Consider the following 20867-nt stretch of genomic DNA (forward strand, 5'->3'; position numbering starts at 1 on the left):
ATTTAGAAACTATGGCACTCTAATCCCTTTGATCATTCTCCTACCTCTGTTACCGATATAATCCATTGTCCTACTTTAACTGAGGGCCAAATTAAACATAATGTTAATTGTGAAAGCAGTCAATGTTCATTTGTTTTATAGTGTAAATAGCACCTTCTGAGAAGCCTAAGCAGTCTTGGGACTATGAGTGTTAAACCCACCACTGTTAATTACACAATAAAATGTGTATGCTGATTGCACTCATGCTTTTAATTACTTGTCTAGTTTGGCCTTAAGCCGAAGTATATGTAACAGAAGTAATTGCACATTCTTCCCCTGTTTACTGCTCCATCTGTTTCCTCTGCTTCCTCTGATGTTTCCCTTCTGTCTGTCTTCAGATTGTGAGCCTGTTGAGGTAGGGACCTGTCAAACCTGTCTTTGTAAAGTGCCATGTACAGTGGCTAGGAGTGCCTTTTACCAGCTTTAGTAGGTAAGACAGCTATGTCCATTTCTGGATCAGGGTAGTCTGACTGCTGTTGTTTAGACACTGGTAACCTCTGGATTGGATTACTGCAATACACTCTATGTGGGCTTGTCCTTGAGGTTGACCAAGAAGATGCAGCTAGTGCAAAATGTAGTGCTTCATCTACTCACTGGGGCTGAATCAAGGTTGCCAAGTGAGAAGCATCCCAAACCCTACGATTTCAGGGGTGGGCCTGAGTGATGTCACACGGGCGGGCCCAAGTGATGTCATTAAGCATGGTACATTAAGCATCAACCACTGTTGCTTGGAGCATACAATTCAAACAAAAACATTTCTCTGATTGGAAATTAAGAAATCTTAGCTAAAAGATGGAGCCTGGGTAGGGAACATTTAATCTTAGCCTACTTGCTTCTGGCAAGAAGGGTTTAAGTGCCCTCAGGCCAGGCCAGTCACTAAAAGGCTGTTGTAGGAAGAAAGGAGCCTAGTGTTGTGGAGGTGTTAGATGGGAGCACTCAAAGAATAAAGATGGATGCCCCCAAAGGCTGAAATTCTAAACACACTTGGTAAGCCCCATAGAACTCAATAGGACTTACTTCTGAGTAGATATGGTTTGGATTGTGCTGTTGGTAAAGCTTGACTAGGGACCCTCTGCAGTGATATCCATATCTAAGCAGGGTTGGCAACCCCTGCCTGGAATGCCCTGCACTTACCTTTTAACATGGCTGCTCCAAACTTCTTTACAGATTTGACCCTTCACCTCAGAAAGAGGTTTGAGAAATGAATAAAAATAAGAAAGTTCTCTACTTTTCCTGTCTATTCTGTGGGCTACTATAAACTCACTTTGACAGCCAACCCAATTACAATGAGTAATAATTGACAGGAGAAAACACACATGGTTTGGTCTACCTTCACAGGCAGCAGCTTGAGAACAACAACAATTGCAGCCCCACTTCCCAGGATGTGAAATCTCTTTTACCATTATTGGGCAAGAAAAAACTCATCATGCAACCAACAAGGTGCATCATCAGTGGGTTTAAGGGGGTTGAGCTGAATGCATGGAAACACTGTTGTTGCTTCTGTGGATATAAGGGAGTGAGGTTAAAGGTAAATAAAATGCAGATATAAAAACAAAAACAAAAAGTGCTGATTTCCTAAATGCAATACCATACCAACCACAACAAAATTCCTATGAGTAAGGCAGCATCTCACAACCAGTCTGGATTCCTAACCAGAAACCAAAGCTAAAAAAGCCCTGGCAGCCAGTCAGCCAAAGTCACAGAAATCCCCATGCACCTGACCCAGGGGCTGCAGTTAGTGCAGAATGCTGTGGCACGATTGCTGACATGAGTGAGACCCTGTCAGCATGTAATACCTCTGCTCTGGCTCTGAAATCAGCATTGGTTGCTGATTTGTTACCAGGCGAAATTCAAGGTGTGCTTTCTATGTTAAGGGTGCCACAAAGTACTTGTTTTGCTCTTTTAAGAAATCAATTTAGTGTGGCAGCACCTCCACTGTGGAACTCCCTGCCTATTGACATTAGGCAGACACCTTCATTGTACTCTTTTCAGCACTTGCTAAAAACATTATTGTTTAGGCAAGTCTTCCCAGGCATGTAGAAGCTATTGTGTTTTTTATCTGTTTTTAACTCATTGTTGGTTGTATTTTGAATGTTTTAAAATGCCTGTCTTTAAATGTTTTTTGCCAATAATGTTATTGTTTTAATTCCTTCGGTAAACGGCTTTGAGTTTTTTTTACAATAAATGCTGTGAATAAAATACATAAATAATTTTTGAAGTCACTGTGGTCCTTGAGTCTCTTTCTACTTTTAGGAACAAAGGAATCTGCCTTATACCTACTCAGGCCATTTTGTGCCATCTAGCTGAGTACTAATGACATTGACTAGCATTGGCTGTCCATGATTCCAAGCAATAGTCTTTTCCAGAAATTGAATTTTGGACCTTTGCATGCAAAGCATATGCCCTACCACTGAGCTACAGCCCTTCCCCTGTTTTCAAAAACTATATTTTAAAATTGTTTTTTTCAATTCACTAATGAATGCACATTATACCTAGGGCAGATACACACCACTCATTTACAGAACATTCAACACACATCTGAAGCACATGAATCACACCACATCACACCACAGAATCATGGGAACTGTAGTTTGTTAAGGGTGGTAGGAACTATAACTGCGAGAGGGCAACTACACTTCCCAGGATTCTTCAGGGGAAGTCGTGTTTTAAATGAAGAAATATTTATATAAGCATGACTGTCAAAGATGTCTATTATGTACATAATCTGTAAAGATATTTGTAGTGCAATCCTATGTTTGTTTAGTCAGAAGCAAGTCCCAGTGAATGCAATGGGGCTTATTCAAACAGGGAAGCGTGCACAGAACTGCGACCTCAAGTGATAAGAAACTTCCCTCAGCTATCCGAAAATTCAGAATCATGCCACTTTAAGCTGTTTTGCAACTGTTTATACTTGTTTGTATGGTTATTGGATTTTAAAGGGATTTATTTCTTGTGGTGAGCTCCTTTGGTTTCCAATCACGAATCCTACCTCACAGGGTTGTTGGAAAGACTCCAACACATACAGTGGAGAAGTAAAAATACATACACCCCATATAATGGTTTATTGTCAAAACCAGTTGGTCATTGCAGAACATTTTTTTTAAAAAAATTAAATCGGTATTCGTTTCCTACATAATGAAATCACTGGTACTTATGTAAGCCCTGCCTAATTGCTTTCAAAATAGGATTGGAGGGGGAGAGACAGATTTACAACACAAAGACAATTCTTTGCCATGTTCACTCAAAAGTCCCATTAATTTACAGCAGATTCCTAATCATGTCTACTCAAAAGTAAGTCCTATTGAATTCAATGGGGTTTACTCCGGGTATGTTGGATTAGCATTGCAGCTTTACTCCTAGAAAAGTGAGTCTTGGATTAACGCTTCATATTGGGAAGGTTTGCAAAACCCTGCCCTCTTCAACAACCCAGGAAAATGTAAACTTGTTCGACTTCTGCACACGAGAGAAAAAGACTAAAAACTATATACTTACTCATTTTATGAAACAACAGTTTTCTGGCCTTGCAGTGTGGTCTTGGTACTGCCTGGAGGTCACCACTTATTGGCTACAAGCCTGAGAGGGTGCGGTTAGAGCAGCCAGCTACGAGCTCGTTTAACAGATATTGTGGGGGGGGCAGCTGATGTTTTGGTGTATATCTCAAGAACGACACCATCCAGAAACTTAATTTTTTTAAAATGAAAGCTGAGAGTCCGGAGATCAAGGTGACTTACCCGTAGAGGACCCCAAAAATTCAGTCTCTGGGCAAAAACCGGAGACCTGGCAACCCTAGGCTCAGTATCACCATCATATTATGCTGCTGCTGAAAGAATTGCATCAGCTGCCTTTTAGCTACTGGGCTAGATTCAAGGTGCTGGTATTGGGAGTACAAAACCTTATACAGTTTGAGACCAGGCCTTTAGTGTGGCAGCCCCTACCACATGGGCACCTTCTCTAATGTTTTTGGTGCCTGTTCGACATTCCTCTTTCAATAAGCCTTCTAGGATCTTTATCTCAGTTGATTATATGTATGTACTGTTTTAAATTTTGGACCTTTGCATGGACCATTTAAATTTTGGACCTTAGTTTTGATATTTATATATTTTTTAATATAATTGTTTTTATATGCAGTTGTTTTAACTGTTTTTTTTAAAATATGTTTTACATGTAGAATAATAGAATCATAGAATAGTAGAGTTGGAAGGGGCCTATAAGGCCATCAAGTCCAACCCCCTGCTCAATGCAGGAATCCAAATCAAAGCATTCCCGACAGATGGCTGTCCAGCTGCCTCTTGAATGCCTCCAGTGTTGGAGAGCCCACTACCTCTCTAGGTAATTGGTTCCATTGTCGTATGGCTCTGACAGTTAGGAAGTTTTTCCTGATGTCCTGTTGAAATCTGGCTTCCTGCAACATGAGCCCATTATTCCGTGTCCTGTGCTCTGGGACAATCGAGAAGAGATCCCGGCCCTCCTCTGTGTGACACCCTTTCATGTACTTAGAGTGCTATCATATCTCCCTTCAGTCTTCTCTTCTCCAGGCTAAGCATGTCCAGTTCTTTCAGTCTCTCCTCATAGGGCTTTGTATCCAGTCCTCTGATCATCCTTGTTGCCCTCCTCTGAATCTGTTCCAGTTTGTCTGCATTCTTCTAGAAGTGCGGAGAACTGGATGAAGTATTCAAGATGAGACTTAACCAGTGCTGAATAGAGAAGAACTAATTACTTCACATGATTTGGAAACTATAATAACTAATGTGTTGTTATATTGTAAATAACGTTGGGATACCTCATGGGAAGCGATTTATAAATGAAATAAATAATAATTACTCTTTCAGATATAAAATGTAAACATTACTTGTTTTGTGTCTTATTGTATTCCAGACCAGTCTTTCCATATGGGGATGGGGAAGCCTTGGCATTGTGCTTTTTCTAATAACATTTGGACCATTTGCTATATTTTACTTTGCATTTTATATTCTCTGCTTTGTGGGTGGGTAAGTATGTCATTTTTATTTGTTTGATGTATGTAAAGAAAGCATTGTAATTAAGAATAATGAACTGCAGTTAGAAATTCTTTTGGTAAACTTGGCCTCGTTAAAAAGAGTCAGGCTAAGAGAGGTCTTAGCAAAACAAATTACTTAAATAGGTGCCTAACTTCTTGATGTCTGCAAAGATATGTCACTGATAAAGAACTTTGCTACAATTGCACTACTGCTTAATTCTTTCTGCTTGGTCTCCTCTTCAAGATATCAAGTGTATTTCAGCAAATTACTTCATTGTATGTGGGCCTTTTTGACAAGAGTATTGTTATCCATTATGTAGTAAATGTTCAACTGAACCTTGACTGTATTGAGGTCTGAATTTAAGAGTTCAGTAAAGGACAAATATTTTTTAAATATTAAGGAAATGTACAACCCTTATACTTCTGAGACTTAGTTCAAGACAAAATGAAATCACTTTAAATGCATGAATTTTCTTTTGTGTTGTATTTTTCTGTTCCCATAAGCCCATTCCATCTATGAATGCTGCTACTTTACTTAATTGCCTCTTTACATCCGTATTTTATTAAATTTTGCTACGGACGATTTGCTAAATTCACAGGAATGAAGCTAATTTGAAGACATTAAGTAGGATTTGGTTTCACAGAAATGTGTTTGTTTAATACAAATGTTTGTGGAGCTTTTCAACAAGATTCAATTAACATTGAATGGGAAAGTCTTTGGAAAAGATCTACAGATGACATGAGTAGCCTATTATGGTTATTGTTTTTATTTAGAATGTTAGTTAATAAATTGTCTCAGTGTTTAAAATTTACAATACAGTTTCATTCTTCTAGGGGGTTTGTGGTAACACTCTTGTTTGGAAAAAACAATTCAGAGAAGTACCTCGAACAGTGTGAACACTCCTTTCTTCCTCCAACATCATTTGGCATGACTAAGGTAAGCAAAATTATACTGGCATTATTTTACTTGATTCGTTTTTTCCAAGATGAACTTTCCTGTGCTCATACAATCTGTTAACATTTCCTTTGCAAGGGATTTATGCGCAAACCGTTTTTTTTAAAAAAGGTAGATATTAAGCGTCTTCTGCTGATGGTCAGTGCAGTGCATTATATTGCTTATAATGAAAATGAAGTCGTAAAATAAAGTAAGAATTGTGAAGTACTTTATAAACAGAATAACATGATGATGTGTATGAAATGCCAATCGACCTTTTTCTCATGTGAAACTTTTCCCTTTTAAACAAGATGATACTTGAAATATGTTGTTGCATTTCTCTTATCGGGGCAGATCAGGATTGGAATGGTGGCACATGGGAAGGGGGGGTTAGCCCTTTTTCTCACACTGTCAATGACAGTTTCCTTCCCTGGGAGATTTCCCTCAAAGGAGTAAGGGTGAATCCCCTGCTCCCCATGCATTACAGCCCTAATTCTGTTTGGAACTCCCAGTTATGCAAAATGCAATGAAAATACGCATTTTGTATATTGTTTAGTTTAGCTTTTTGTCTCTTTCTAATATAGTATTTTATATATTTCTTCTGGATTACCACTCTAGACCTTTCATAGCCCACCATCCTGTTCTCACAGTGGCCAACTGGATGCCACTGGACCTGAGCAGGATCTGAGCAGGATCTGAGCAGGATCTGAGCACAACAGCACTCTACTCACTTGTGATTCCCAGCAACTGGCATTCCAGGGCATACTGCCTCTGACAGTGAAGTTTAGAACCTGATCATCGTGGCTAGTAGCTTTTGATATCCTCCAAGAATTTGTCTAATCTTCTTGTAGATCCAAGTTGGTGGCCCTCACTACTTCTAATCTTGCCACCCTGGGCTCCTACTGGGAGAAAGGGCAGGGTATAAATCAAATAATAAATAAATAAATAAATAAATAAATAAATAAATAAATAAATAAATAAATAAATAATCTTTAGTGTGGGGTCCTCATTTTGAATGCACTTGTATATCCATGTATCTTGACCATATCAATGAAAACATATTACATGCATGCACTGCTTAATATTAGAAATGCTCTAGAAAAGTGCATGCCTAGTTCTGTCTCAGTGGGATTTTGATCATGTTTATCTTTAACAGCAGCTCCATGTGGTTTTTAAATATGGGGATCTTCAGAAGGGGCTGCTGACAGAGGAAGAGAAAAGACAAAGTCCTCTTTTTGTCTCTAATATAGTATTTTATGTATTTATGCATACTAGGCATGTGCAGGGGGGGCACACCTGATATATTTGGCACTTTGCTGAATCGTTTTTTTGCATGGTAAAACATAATCATAATTTTATTTTTTTTATGAATTAAAGTGTGCACAAAACCTGTGAACTAATTGTGTTCAATCTCTCCCAAAGTGCATAGAAGAAATGAAACAGGAAAGCAAGTCTATTAAGATTGATAGGAGGTTGACGGGAGCATATATAATTGATGAACCTCTTCAGCAAGTGAGTTTTAAAAAATAATTGATTTTTGTTTAAAATTATAGCCATGAGGTAGTATAACCTTTGTTATATTAAGATTTTTGGGGTGAAAGTAATCTAGATGCTGAAATAGGAGAACTCAAGCTCATATCTCTCAGGTACACGTTTAGTCTTATTCCTCCTCTCCATGTGACTCAAGAAACGAGTAAGCTGGGCTGTATCACATTTATCTTAATATGGTATCTCTCTGACAAACTAACTGAAAGCCCACATTCTTTCTGGTGTTGGATTAGGTGACTGGATGGAAATCATGTCCTAAACATTCTCCTTTGAACTGGTTCTGACGGCTCTGGCCGTTGTTCCAAAGAATCATTTGTAGGCTACTTGGTGTTTTCATTGAATCATGTCTGTCTCGTACAGTTATCTACATGTGTTGAAGTTGTTGGTATTCAGCACATTTTCCCCATATGTTTTGGGGGTATGGTCTGAAGGCATATGAAACTACCACTTGCTGAAGCTAAGCCCCTGAATGGAAGACTGCCAGGGAACCCAAGGTGGCATCCATGATGGAAGAAAGGTGGGATAAAAGTGTAAACAAATAGAAATGACTACATAATGCTTAAGCTGCGTACACACTATATATTTAAATCACATTTCAACCCCCAAATAATCTTGGCAACTATAGATTGTTAAGGGTGGTGGTAATTGTACTTCTGTGAGGGATCAAGTATAGTTCCCAGGATTCTTTGGGGGAAGGAAAATGTGCTTTAAATGTATGGTGTGTACACAGTCTAGGTTCAGCTTATATCTGAATCCCTTATTGTTGGGTCACTCCAAAAGGCCTACTCAAAGGGTGGCTTATACATAATGCTAAGCCATGGTTTAGCACTACATGGATGAGCTTCAGCAAGCCCAAGTGAAGTGTTGGGCTCCTGATTGCCCCTTCTTCCTTCTGAGTTTACTTTTAGATTCAAATAAACTCAATTTAGTTTTACATGCAAACCAGGAATCCTGTTTTAAAACAAGCAATTGCTAAGTAAGTCAACTTCAAATGATGGTTTATATTCAGCCATTCTACATGATAAGGCTATGCTCTGAATTATCTTCAGCTCTTGCTTAGACATTAATGCTTCTGGTTTCAGAACAGACAGAACATGATTTCTCTTTGGTTTACATTTTTGACCACAGACATGTTTAATGTAAATAACCAGAAATGGGTGGCACAGAACAGCAGGACTAGCAAGCAAGCTCTAGAATTGAATTGTGGTTTCCTCAATTGTAGTATGTATATCACTACTATTTCCTGCTGCCTGGTTTTTAGAAATTGAGAAATGAAAGTCTTGCTGACACTGCAGTCAGCGTACACAGTACATTCAATGTAAAGTTGTACCTTGAAAGAAAATACACGTAGCTGTACAGCAGAATCAAAAGATTCTAAAAATGGTTCCCCGTCCCTTCCCCAAAGGGACAAGTGCCCTATGCTTTTTGAGCAGAACTCTTTATCAGGACTAAATATATATATTAAACATTCCAGTCAATTATATAATGCAATGATAGCAAAGGCATGAACCTTGGGTTTGCACACTCCCTATTCTGCTTTTTCCTTTCTGAGTACATGAGGGAAGGAGATTAGAAACCTTTGTTCCTCGTTTCAGCAAAGCCTGCTTTGCCCTTTCATCCAAACCCAACAAACTGGTTGGAGACAAGTAGGATCCCAAACCATGGTTCAGACTATGTTGCAAACTATGGTTTTCTGAAAACCAAAAACGGAAGCTTCTAATGCCCTTTATTTGCACTCTGACTAAGAGGGAAAGGGGAGAGGTTTGTGAGGTTTGTGCTGGACCATACTCATAATCCAATCCATGCATTGCTGTTATTTCTGAGTGTAGTCAGTCTTTCAGTCTTTCAAAGCTTGTAAGCAGCATGATCACTATAGGAGAAATACTTAAGTTTTGTACTGCTTTTACTTGCTAGCTCAGCTAGGAAAATTGCTGTATAATGTGTATGTGTGTGGATAAATTTGCCTTAGGGCACAGGGTAGATTTCATGACCTAGTGTTTTCCAGTCCTTGACATAGTTCCTAGACAAATACTATTAGTTTGGATATCTGGAGATTTAAAACTTAATTTATTGTTTTGTCTTAACTTTTTAAGATTTGGTTTTTTTCATACAATACTGTTGTCTACTATTGCAAAATATGTAGGGGATACCATCTCATTAACAACAAGAAGCTTTATATATTGTTGTTCATGAGAGCCTAACCCCTTTATATTAATTGCCTAATTCTTTGTGGAATTAAGATAAAAGCAAAATAGCCTTGTAATGATAAATTATAATATTTGGAAACACTGCTGATGGCAGTTTTACATCACAGCTAACTGTGGCTAGGGTTCACTGCCTGCTAATGTAGATTGTGACATGTACCATGTTTAAAAATGCATTGGCTCCTCAATTTTTAAAGTGCCCAATGTAGTTCTTTAGTAGGAGAAAGCTTTTCAGCACTATCATGTGACAGACCCATACAGTGAACCAGGAGTTTAGGGAGGGGGCATATGAAATAATGCTACATATGTTTCTCCCCTCTCCTGCGTGGAAGTCCCTTCTCCCTGGGCATATTTTCAACAAGTGGCTATGATTCAGAAGTCTTTGCATAGAGATGAAATTTATTGTCAAATTCAGAAGGCAAAGTGCTCTTCAGCCAAAGTGTTCATTGACCAGCGAGAGAGCCCTGCAATGTGCTTGTAATAATAAGCATACCCACAATTGTGATCAGTGTCAGTGTTCTGAGGTTTTCACAGTTCTGAATGAAATTTGTGTAGCATATAATGGCCCCTTTTGCATGTCATGATGAACCATGGTTGATATGTTACTGTGATCATAGCTAAGATGGTGTTTTGAGCCCTTCCATTTTGTGCATGAAAGAAACTAATGACAGTCCTTGACTTAGTGTTGTATCCAAATCCGATAACAGGATTTGTTTTGCTCCCAGTAAACAATAACTACAGGTTGTGGTTTGTTAGGAACAAAACGAACCATGATTCCTGGTTCAGAAGTAACACTAAGCCAAGGATCATTGCTAGCAGGGACTAGTGAACAGACCACAGATGCATGTGTCATAGTTTACCATAAACTATGGTTTACTGTGCTGTGTGAACCAGGCCAATACCTATCTTAATTAGAACTTTAACCCTTATAAGAATTATTTATTTAGAATAGTTTTCAGATAATGTGGAAATAATTACTTGTTGTGTGAATGTTTTAATATTTTATTTATAAATTTTGATATAATTTTAGGTTATCCAGTTTTCCTTGCGTGATTATGTCCAGTATTGGTATTACACACTAAGTGATGATGAATCTTTTCTTCTTGAAATCAGGCAGGCTCTGCAAAATGCACTAATTCAGTTTTCTTCTAGGTAAGAATTACTTTATGAACAATTTCAAACACATCCAGAAAGCTTTCCCTAAAATTATCCCAGTAGCTTACAAAAGTAGATTAAAAACTGTCCATAGCTGTTCCTTCAATATACCATTAAGGTGCATGCATTAAAAACTTGCAGTATCACAGAAGGTTACACTCATATATTATGACAGTGTCCATGTTTTCTGAGTTTGTGTTGCAGCTACTGTCAAGGACAACTTGGCTTTTTGAAAGAGGGGAATATTTCCTAGGGAGTGCAAAACAGTTCTCAGATGTATATTGAAAAATGAAAATGGGCTGCCTTCAAGTCGATTCTGACTTATGGCGACCCTATGAATAGGGCTTTCATGGTAAGCGGCATTCAGAGGGGGTTTACCATTGCCTCCCTCTGAGGCTGAGAGTCAGTGACTGTCCCAAGGTCACCCAGTGAGCTTCATGGCTGTGTGGGGATTTGAACCCTGGTCTCCCAGGTTGTAGTCCAGCACCTTAACCACTACACCACACTGGCTCTCAAGATGTATATTAGTAATTGACATTTCATATGATGATCAACAACTGTTGGAAACTTGCTTATGTCAAATGGTAGGATAAACTTTTAAACTTATTTCATTTCAGTTTCAGTTTTCTAACAAGGGAAACCACGTTTTCATCTCATCATGATGTGGCCATGGGGTGATATATAATTTGTAAAATTTAAGCCTACTGTTATCCTCTTCATGCTGTGAAATACGATCCTAAATTTTTTGGAAGTTGTTGGGATTATTGTTGGGAAATCTGTGAAGTGGTTTCACTGCTTGTTCTCATAAGCAGGGAGAAGTTGAATATCTTCTTCTAAAGCATATTTTTTAGCACTTGGTGAAAATATAAAGGTGGGTTGGAACCAAAGCTAGTATCGAGTCCTCACTGAAATCAGTCTGAATTGTTGGTCATGGTTTCAGTGGGAACAAAGTGTAACTAACCAAATCTGGATCCAACCCAATATGTATGGGTGCTAATTAGCCATTTAAGGCTTATTTTATCTCCTTTTAGGCATATAATACAAATGCAGGTTTCTTTAGGTATGAGTCTTTATTTACATGCAGTACATTTTGAGATACTTAATCTCACAGAATTATAGACGTAGTATTGTGTTACATGAAACAGTTTTAACATCATAACATTCCGTTGTTCACCAGGTGTTAAAGATACTTTATAAATCATAATGTCATAAGTTTTGGGTTGGGTTTTTTGTTTTTGATTTCTCTTTTTCTTTGTCTCTCTTAAATAGGAATAGTCCCAAGGGAAAAACATGTTTTAGGCCAGTTTGTCATGGGCTAGGTGTAAGGTCCTTTCTATCCCTTTTCTGTGCGGGTTTTGAAGGCCCAATCTGTATATATCCCTAAAAACCAATGCAGAATTTTTTAAGGTAAAAATGTAGAGAATAACACAAGGTGGTCCAAGGAATATGTTTCTGCCACATTTTGCTGTGTTTAAAAAGTAGTTTCAGACGCCTAAGAATCTCTAGATAGCACATGGAGTTTCTGCCATGGCACACATTTAAATCAATGTAGTTAACTCCTGCTAGGAGTGATGGGTCCTGATGACAATCCATTGTTTTTAGGGGGAATTTTACATATATTTTATGTATTTAGTGAAATTGAATGACCCCATAGTTTTATTGTGAATTAGAATATGAAGTGTACATAAAATACATGAATTGTACATAAAATGTATATAAAATACATAAAGTTGTCCCAGAGAGTGATGTCCTGTCATCAGAAGCCATCACTTCCAGTGAAACTTGTTAGATTGATTTCAGGGCATGCCATGGTAGGAGCCCTGCACGCTAGATAGCTGAAATTGCTTTCAAGCAGGCAAACTTCACACCCCCTCATATGCAAATCCATAACAGAGTGGGAACCTGGCAATGCATGGATGCAGGAGCAAATCCCTGCCCTGATCCCTCCATTGGTCCAAGCAGATTGGATCAAGGGTGTCTGTTGTGGAATCACAACTTGCCGGATTCCTCCCCCATCTATCCCCCCTGTCGTATGCATGACAGGTCTTGAGCAAACCTTTATGTAAGGTTGCCACCTACTGCTCTGTTCTATTATTTGCAGCTGAAGTAATGGAAACATGTTTTAAGGTTGTACTGCAAGTCTGCTATGTGACATTTTGTCAATGTGCTGTTTCTTTATTTTGAAAGGTCAAAAGAAGTAGATTGGCAGCCTTATTTTACTACCCGACTCGTAGATGATTTTACTACTCATCTTAGAGTATTCAGAAAAGCTCAGCAAAAGATAACGGAGAAAGATGATCAGATTAAGGGTAATGCCTAACATTTTAATATGTATGTCTTGTTGAATTTTGTAATAACCTGAGTGAAGGTTTTGTGTTGCCTACAGCTATTTCTCAATGCATTCAGCTGCCATTTTCTTACAAATGAAAGTTTTGTGTGTAGTATTTTTAACTTTTTTTTAATTGCCATTGAAAGTGTCTTAGATTGGCATAAGATCTGTATCTATTAGTGGTAAATAAATATGCTAAAATATTCAGTTGTTTCACACACTTTTTCCTGATTTTCCATTCCCACTGCAGCTTCCCATTCAACACCTGAGGCCTTTCCTTAGGGTTCCCTGTTCCCCTGGAAAGGTTTTTCAGGGAGTCACAGGGGGCTGCATTGGAGAGGGACAGGGAATTCTCCTTGTGCGAGCAAAGCATTGAATGCTACTTGTTGTCTGCCAGAATAGAAGATGTTCCTTCTCTGGATAAGCTTTCTTTTTTTCTGTCCAGTTAAATGCATTGTGACTGGTACCTAAGAAAAGACTGCTTTGAAAAGTTAGATGAGGTGATTCACTGTTCTTGGATGAGATAGATGTGGTCTTCTAACGATGTGCCCAAATGAAAGAAACAAAGTCTCTAAACTTGAAACCTTTGTTGTTGTTATGTGCCTTCAAGTCGATTATGACTTATGGCGACCCTATGAATCAGTGACCTCCAACAGGACTTGAAACCTATGGTATATAAAAATACAAAGTATAGTACAAGCCTATATTCTAATGGCTGAGGGAGTGCTTGCTTCCTGCCACTCAAATTTCCATTTCTAAGGAAAGCAGTTGTAGTGATTATTCTTTATTTGTGTGCCAACAAACACAAGGACCAAATTACCTCCTATGACTATTTCCTGGCTTGGGTCTCTTTGTTTCTGTTTGACTATAGTGGAAGTACATATAGTGTATCCATTGAACTGACTGTAAGTTTTTCATAATTAAGAAATAAATATCTTGGCACACATGGGAGAAGAAGAGAATTAAACTGCTAAGCAGAGTTATATGTAAATTGTAAAGAAATGTAACTCCCTCTAGGATGCACACCTTAACGTGGTGAGGGGGGTTTGAGAGTGTTGAAGAAGCTGAGAGCAATGCCATCAGGAGGCTAGACCAAGAGGCTAGACTCCTAGCAGGGACACCCAAGGCGGAATGGTCAAAGCTGAAACACCAGACTAAGATGCATCCAAACTCAGAGGAAGGCAATGGTAAACCACCTCTGAATATCTGTTACCATGAAAACCCTATGAACAGAGTATCCAAAATGCAACATGAGATAGTGCTGGAAGATGAGACCCCCAGGTCAGAAGGCACTCACTGAGCTACTGGGGAAGAACAAAGGACAAGTAACAGTAGCGCTGTGACTAATGACGCAGCTGGGTCAAAGCCGAAAGGAAGCCCAGAGGCTGATGCACACAGATGCAAAAGGAGAGTCTGGAGTTGTACGACACACACAATAGGAACATGGAACGCGAGAAGCATGAACCAAGGAAAGTTAGAAATTGTCAAGCAAGAAATGGAACGTATCAACATTACAATACTTGGTGTGAGTGAATTAAAATGGATGGGAATGGGACATTTTCAATCAGGCAATTACAAAATATTTTATACAGGAAATGAGAAATTAAGAAGAAATGGGGTTGCTTTAATAGTGAGAAGTGATGTAGCAAAAGCAAGCAGGAGCTACAACACAAGGTCTGAGCAAGTGATCTCAATGAGATTAAATGGGAAACCTATTAACATAACCATCATCCAAGTCTATGTTCCAACAGCAAATGCAGAAGAGGAATTGAAGAGATTCTACACAGAAGTACAGGAAGAAATTGATCAAAACAAGATGCGATGATAATCATGGGGGACTGGAATGCAAAAATAGGGAACAGAGAAGAACTAGCAATTGTGGGGAAATGGGGCTTAGGAGACAGAAATGAAGCAGGAGACTTATTGAATTCTGTGAAGCCGATAATTTGTTTCTTGCAAACACATTTTTTGAACAACCGAAAAGGTGACTATACACATGGGGATCACCAAATGGTCAGTATAGGAATCAAATTAATTATACAGTTGGTAGCAGAAGATGGAGAAGTTCCATACTTTCTGCGAAAACAAGACCAGGAGCAGACTGCGGTACAGATCATGAACTGGTCGTATCGAAAATAAGAGTAAAGCTAAAGAACAACAACAAAGCAATCATACTGCCAAAATACAATTTAAATAACATCCCAGAAGAATACCAAGATCAAATAAGAAACAGGTTTGAGGCTTTAAACTTAGTTGACAGAGAACCAGAAGAACTATGGACTGAAGTCAGAAACATTATCAGGGAAGAATGCAAAAAGACAATACCTCTAGTTAAAAAGAGAGAAAGACCTCAATGGACGACTGACGAAATGGTTAAAGAGAGAAGGAAAGCAAAAGGAGATAGAAATACGGTCAGAACCCTAAATGCAACAATACAGCGACTAGTACGTAGGGACAAAGAACTATTACAATAGTTACTGTATAGAAATAGAAGAGGACAACAAAAAGGGAAGAACAAGAGCCCTATTCCAAAAGATTAGAGAAATGAAAGGGAAATTTAAACCAAGAGTAGGGATGTTGAATAATCAACAGGAGAACACACTGACTGACCGAGATGAAATAAAAGGAAGATGGAAGCAATACACTGAAGAACTCTATAAAAGAGATGCCAGGATGACAGACTCATTCATGGAGGAACCGTATGATGAAGAACCAGACATTCTAGAATGTGAGGTGAAAGATGCTCTTAAAATACTTGGAAGAAACAAAGCACCAGGAACAGATGGCATACCAATAGAGTTGCTACAAGCTACTGAGACTGAATCTGTCCAAATTGTGACTAAAATCTGTCAAGAAACATGGAAAACTAAGCAATGGCCCACAGACTGGAAGCGTTCCGTATACATCCCAATTCCAAAGAAAGGGGATCCCAGGGAATGCAGTCATTATCGAACTATTGCCTTAATATCCCATGCAAGTAAAGTAATGCTCAAGATTCTACAACAAAGGCTCTTACCATATATGGAGTGAGAAATGCCAGATGTCCAAGCTGGCTTTAGAAAGGGAAGAGGCACCAGAGATCATAGCGCAAACATATGTTGGATAATGAAACGGACCAAGGAATTTCAGAAGAAAATCACCCTGTGCTTTATAGATTACAGCAAAGCGTTTGACTGTATAGATCATGAAAAACTATGGAATGCTTTAAAAGAAATGGGGGTGCCACAGCATCTGATTGTCCTGATGCACAACCTATACTCTGGACAAGAGGCTACTGTAAGGAGAGAATATGGAGAAATGGATTGGTTCCATATCAGAAAGGGTGCAAGACGGGTGTATTTTGTCACCCTATTTATTTAATCAATCTATATGCAGAACATATCATACGGAAAGTGGGATTGGACCAAGATGACGGAGGTGTGAAAATTGGAGGGAGAAATATCAATTTAAGATATGCAGACGATACCATACTACTAGCAGAAACCAGTAATGATTTGAAACGAATGCTGATGAAAGGTAAAGAGGACAGCACAAAAGCAGGACTACAGCTGAAAGTCAAGAAGACTAAAGTAATGACAACAGAAGATTTATGTAACTTTAACGTTGACAATGGGGACATTGAACTTGTCAGGGATTCTCAATACCTTGGCACAGTCATTAACCAAAATGGAGACAATAGTCAAGAGATCAGAAGAAGGCTAGGACTGGGGAGGACAGCTATGAGAGAACTAGGAAAGGTCCTCAAATGCTAAGATGTATCACTGAACACCAAAGTCAGGATCATTCAGACCATGGTATTCCCAGTCTCTGTGTATGGATGTGAAAGTTGGACAGTGAAAAAAGTGGATAAACAAAAAATCCACTCATTTGAAATATGGTGTTGGAGGAGAGCTTTGCACATACCATGGACTGCGAAAAAGACAACTAATTGGGTGTTAGAACAAATTAAACCAGAACTATCATTAGAAGCTAAAATGATGAAACTGAGGTTATCATACTTTGGACACATCATGAGAAGACATGATTCACTAGAAAGGACAATAATGCTCGGAAAACCAGAAGGGAGTAGAAAAAGAGGAAGGCAAAACAAGAGTTGGATTGGTTCCATAAAGGAAGCCACAGACCTCAATTTACAAGCTCTGAACAGGGTGGTTCATGACAGATTTTCTTGGAGGTCACTGATTCATAGGGTCGCCATAAGTCGTAATCGACTTGAAGGCACATAATAACAACAACAAAGAAGTGTAATAGTTAACATAGAGTTTAATTTAGAAAAAAGAATCTTGATGCAGCAATTATAAATTCATAGGGATAATTGCAAAACCAGATAATCCAATGTACACTTGTAGATCCATTCAAATGTTCCAATCTATTTAGATGGAGCGGAAGATCTTGTAAATACATTTTTTGAAGTTGAAGTTGAGACGGAAAAGAGAGTCTGTCGTGATCTCGTCTGCACATCTCCCAAAGACGAAGAAGGTTTTTTTTTCTTGTTTCTTTAGATATGTTGTGACTAAATTATATCAGCAGTCAATCTCCTAGAAGTAAACTGAAATTTCTGGACAAGTTATTGTTGGTGCTTAGTATTTAATAAGTGCTTTTACTTGATGGGTTTGGCAGTGAATTTTCTTATTAATTAGTGGGTGAAATACGTCTGTAGTAGTAAAATAATTTATTTTTCTATTGGTTAGAAGTGGGACTTGAAACTGTACAATTTATGTTACAACAATATTGTATTGTATTCCTAGAAAATTATCAACAGTTGATTTCCTGGATTTTTGTCATACAGAAGATGGTATTTATTGCAGTATATAATGATATTTGTTACTACTTGAAAGGTATGAAAGGAATATGTTTAACTCCATATTAGATTTTGTTACACAATTTTTTTTATCTTGTGCCTTTAGGATTCCTAAGGGATCTGTGCGAAGTTTTACTGTATTTATTGCTACCTCCTGGAGACTTCCAGAACAAGATCATGAGATATTTTGTCAGGGTAAATTTAGTTTCATACCATATCCCTGGAGTGTCGAGTATTTCTTTGCGTAACAACTGCATGATGTTTGTATAATCAGGAACCATAAACATTTTACATCTAGATCTGTCCAATAATTAAAGCTTTTGTAATTCTCGGTTTAGTTTTAGTCAATTGTTTATCTGTTGTTAAATTATTAATTATTTAGGTTGTAATCCTATATATAATCTCAGAGTAAGCCACATTGAACTCAACAGCTTTGCACTGTTAAATATAGATATGGATTGTGAACCAGTTAAAAAGAAATGGCATCATGCAGTCCGCCACTGAGCAGCCATGCAGGGAAGATTCCCATAGCTAAAGCCCAGTTCTCCCCCCTTCCACCCCACTTCTGTTTACTGGTGCACTCAGGCAGTGTGATGATGGGCTCCCTATCATGGTGAAAAAGAGCTGGATAAAGGCATTATTAGTTGTACTGCCTGTATGTATATATGGGGGATGGGCGAGAGAAAACGAAACTTTTTGAACATTTGGAAATTTTCTGGGTGGAGCTGCTGCATCTGTGGTGAATTAGATCATGCCTGTTATACAAAAGGCACACATTGTACCTTTTTTGAGGACCAGAAGGAAGAGAAAATGTTAAGAGTAAAATCATTTCAGGCATATGTTAGATCTATATATAGAAAAGAAAAAGAAAAAAGAGGCAAGCCTAATAATAGTGCTGGAAACCAAAGCTTTAATAAAATAGTCAATTGCCCAACACGTTCAATATACATAGTCACTAATTATGATCAGCCTATATTAAAAATGAAATGAAATAGAACATAGTAAAATTAGCCTTTCATCTTAAAAAAAAGTTGCATGGGTATTGAGCAATGCAAAGCACTCAAGAGTTGATGTAACTTTTTTTTTAAATATAATATTTTATCAAAGTGAGTCCCATTGAACTAAGCAGTTCTTATTCTGAATAGATATGTATAGGATTGCACTATTTTATTTCAGATATTTATGAATATAGAGGGATTTATAATTATAACATTGGTTTTGCAGTGGGTAATTTTGTGAACATTAGTCTTGTGAAAAACAAGTACATAAGATGGGGCTGAGATTGATTTGTTTTATGGTTAATATAGATTAAGGCCTAACTTCACCAAGGCAAGTTCCATGTTTTATAAGTTTTAGTTTTGAAATATGGTCTGTCTGACTATAATTAGTGTATTAGTAATTTTATGTTGTATACAATTTGTATTATGAATAACTTTATATTATTTGAATTATGGTTTCTTATTTAATTTCCCCTGAGGAAGGTTACTACTGAAATAGATTTGGCAATTTACTATTTTATTAAAGTTCCTTATGCTTTCAAGAACCATTTTCAGGCTTGCCTCTTTTTAAAATTTAGTGCTCTCCTCTTTCCCCCCTCCCTTATGCTTGAAAACAGAGCACAAAGAAAATTCATCTATAACTTCCATATGAATCACACTTTGTCTTGAACTGATGGAGGTGGAATTGTGGCAAGCCCTCACTTGTCAGTCACACTAAACTGGGGGAAGGAGAAATTTGTATTTTTGATTGAAATGATTGAAGCTTTAGTTGATTGATTGCTTTAAATAAGCAATTAGAAGGCTTCTTGAATATCTGTTCATTTCTCTCTTTCCCCCAGTGGTAGAGGAAGGATGCTTCTTGCAGAACCTTGTGACTGCAGAAGCAACTACTATTGCTTCTCATTAAGTATAATAGTAGATCTTGCTAATAAGACCAGGAGTGTCCAGCCCTGCAGACTCCCCAGCTATAGCCATTAAATCTTTCTCTTCTTTTTGAGCAACTCAGCTGCCACTCACTGTTTTTGCCCACTCCTTTGACATATATTGTCTACCAAAACCATCTGTTAGTCTGATGCTACATTGTCTTCCTACCTCCACTTCCCCACTAGCTCCCTTTTCTCAGCCTCAGCTGTTCTTAACAGTCTGCAAGAACTACTCTGATAAACCACAAGTTATTCACATAGCAATTCTTCATATGGTTTTAAATTTTGTCTTGACAGACTTCTGAGCAAGCAATGTCAGATCTGTGAGCTGTGGATTAGATATCGCTATTATATATCCTAAAATTGCTTTCTATTTATTGGCATGCATATTTACTTAGAAGTAAGTTCCACCGTGTTGAGTGGGACTTGATTCTATTTCAGTGTAAATGATGCTGATGAAATGAATGTTTAAAATTGCATCTTTACAGCTTTCATTATTTGATAATGAAAACAATAAGTGTGGGGGTGCATCTGAAATATCTTACACCTATCTGTACTTATTTTTATGAAATTCTGTGAAAGGTAGCATTAATTTATATCTTTGTGTTAGGCAGTAATCCTATACATACATACTTAGGAGTGAGCCTCATTGTACTCAATGAAACTTACATCTGTGTAGACATTTGTAGGATTGCATTGTTAATCATGTTTACTCGTGAGCTGTTTTCTCTAGTTATCCTCAAAATGACTGTAAGTGCATTCAGGTGAAAAGTAGGACTGTGCCTATTGCCCATCAGCATTGCATATCCCCTCCCCCATAAGTTGAAATGTCTGCAATTGGGAAGCCTCCTGAACACATTAGGTTCTCTGTGTGATCTCTAAAGGTTCCAGATCATGAGGAGCTTCTACATGCATTCAGGGGCTTCATTATTTCCCCAAT

General features: G+C 38.0%; 1 protein-coding gene across 5 annotated transcripts in view; it reads left to right on the forward strand.

The window, feature by feature from the left end:
• The window catches only part of SNX13 (sorting nexin 13), a 157740-nt gene that overhangs the window by 52780 nt on the left and 84093 nt on the right, over positions 1-20867 (forward strand). For 4 of the 5 annotated variants that reach the window (XM_061586097.1, XM_061586093.1, XM_061586095.1 and 1 more), the window contains 7 exons: positions 4915-5027; positions 5870-5972; positions 7392-7481; positions 10752-10873; positions 13064-13185; positions 17583-17684; positions 18113-18201. In XM_061586097.1, the coding sequence (XP_061442081.1) occupies positions 4915-5027; positions 5870-5972; positions 7392-7481; positions 10752-10873; positions 13064-13185; positions 17583-17684; positions 18113-18201 (741 nt within the window). The remainder of the gene's footprint in view (positions 1-4914; positions 5028-5869; positions 5973-7391; positions 7482-10751; positions 10874-13063; positions 13186-17582; positions 17685-18112; positions 18202-20867) is intronic. The other variant, XM_061586096.1, reaches the window with a different exon arrangement.

This window comes from Rhineura floridana, chromosome 10 (genome assembly GCF_030035675.1).
Source record: "Rhineura floridana isolate rRhiFlo1 chromosome 10, rRhiFlo1.hap2, whole genome shotgun sequence".
Classification (NCBI taxonomy): domain Eukaryota; kingdom Metazoa; phylum Chordata; class Lepidosauria; order Squamata; family Rhineuridae; genus Rhineura; species Rhineura floridana.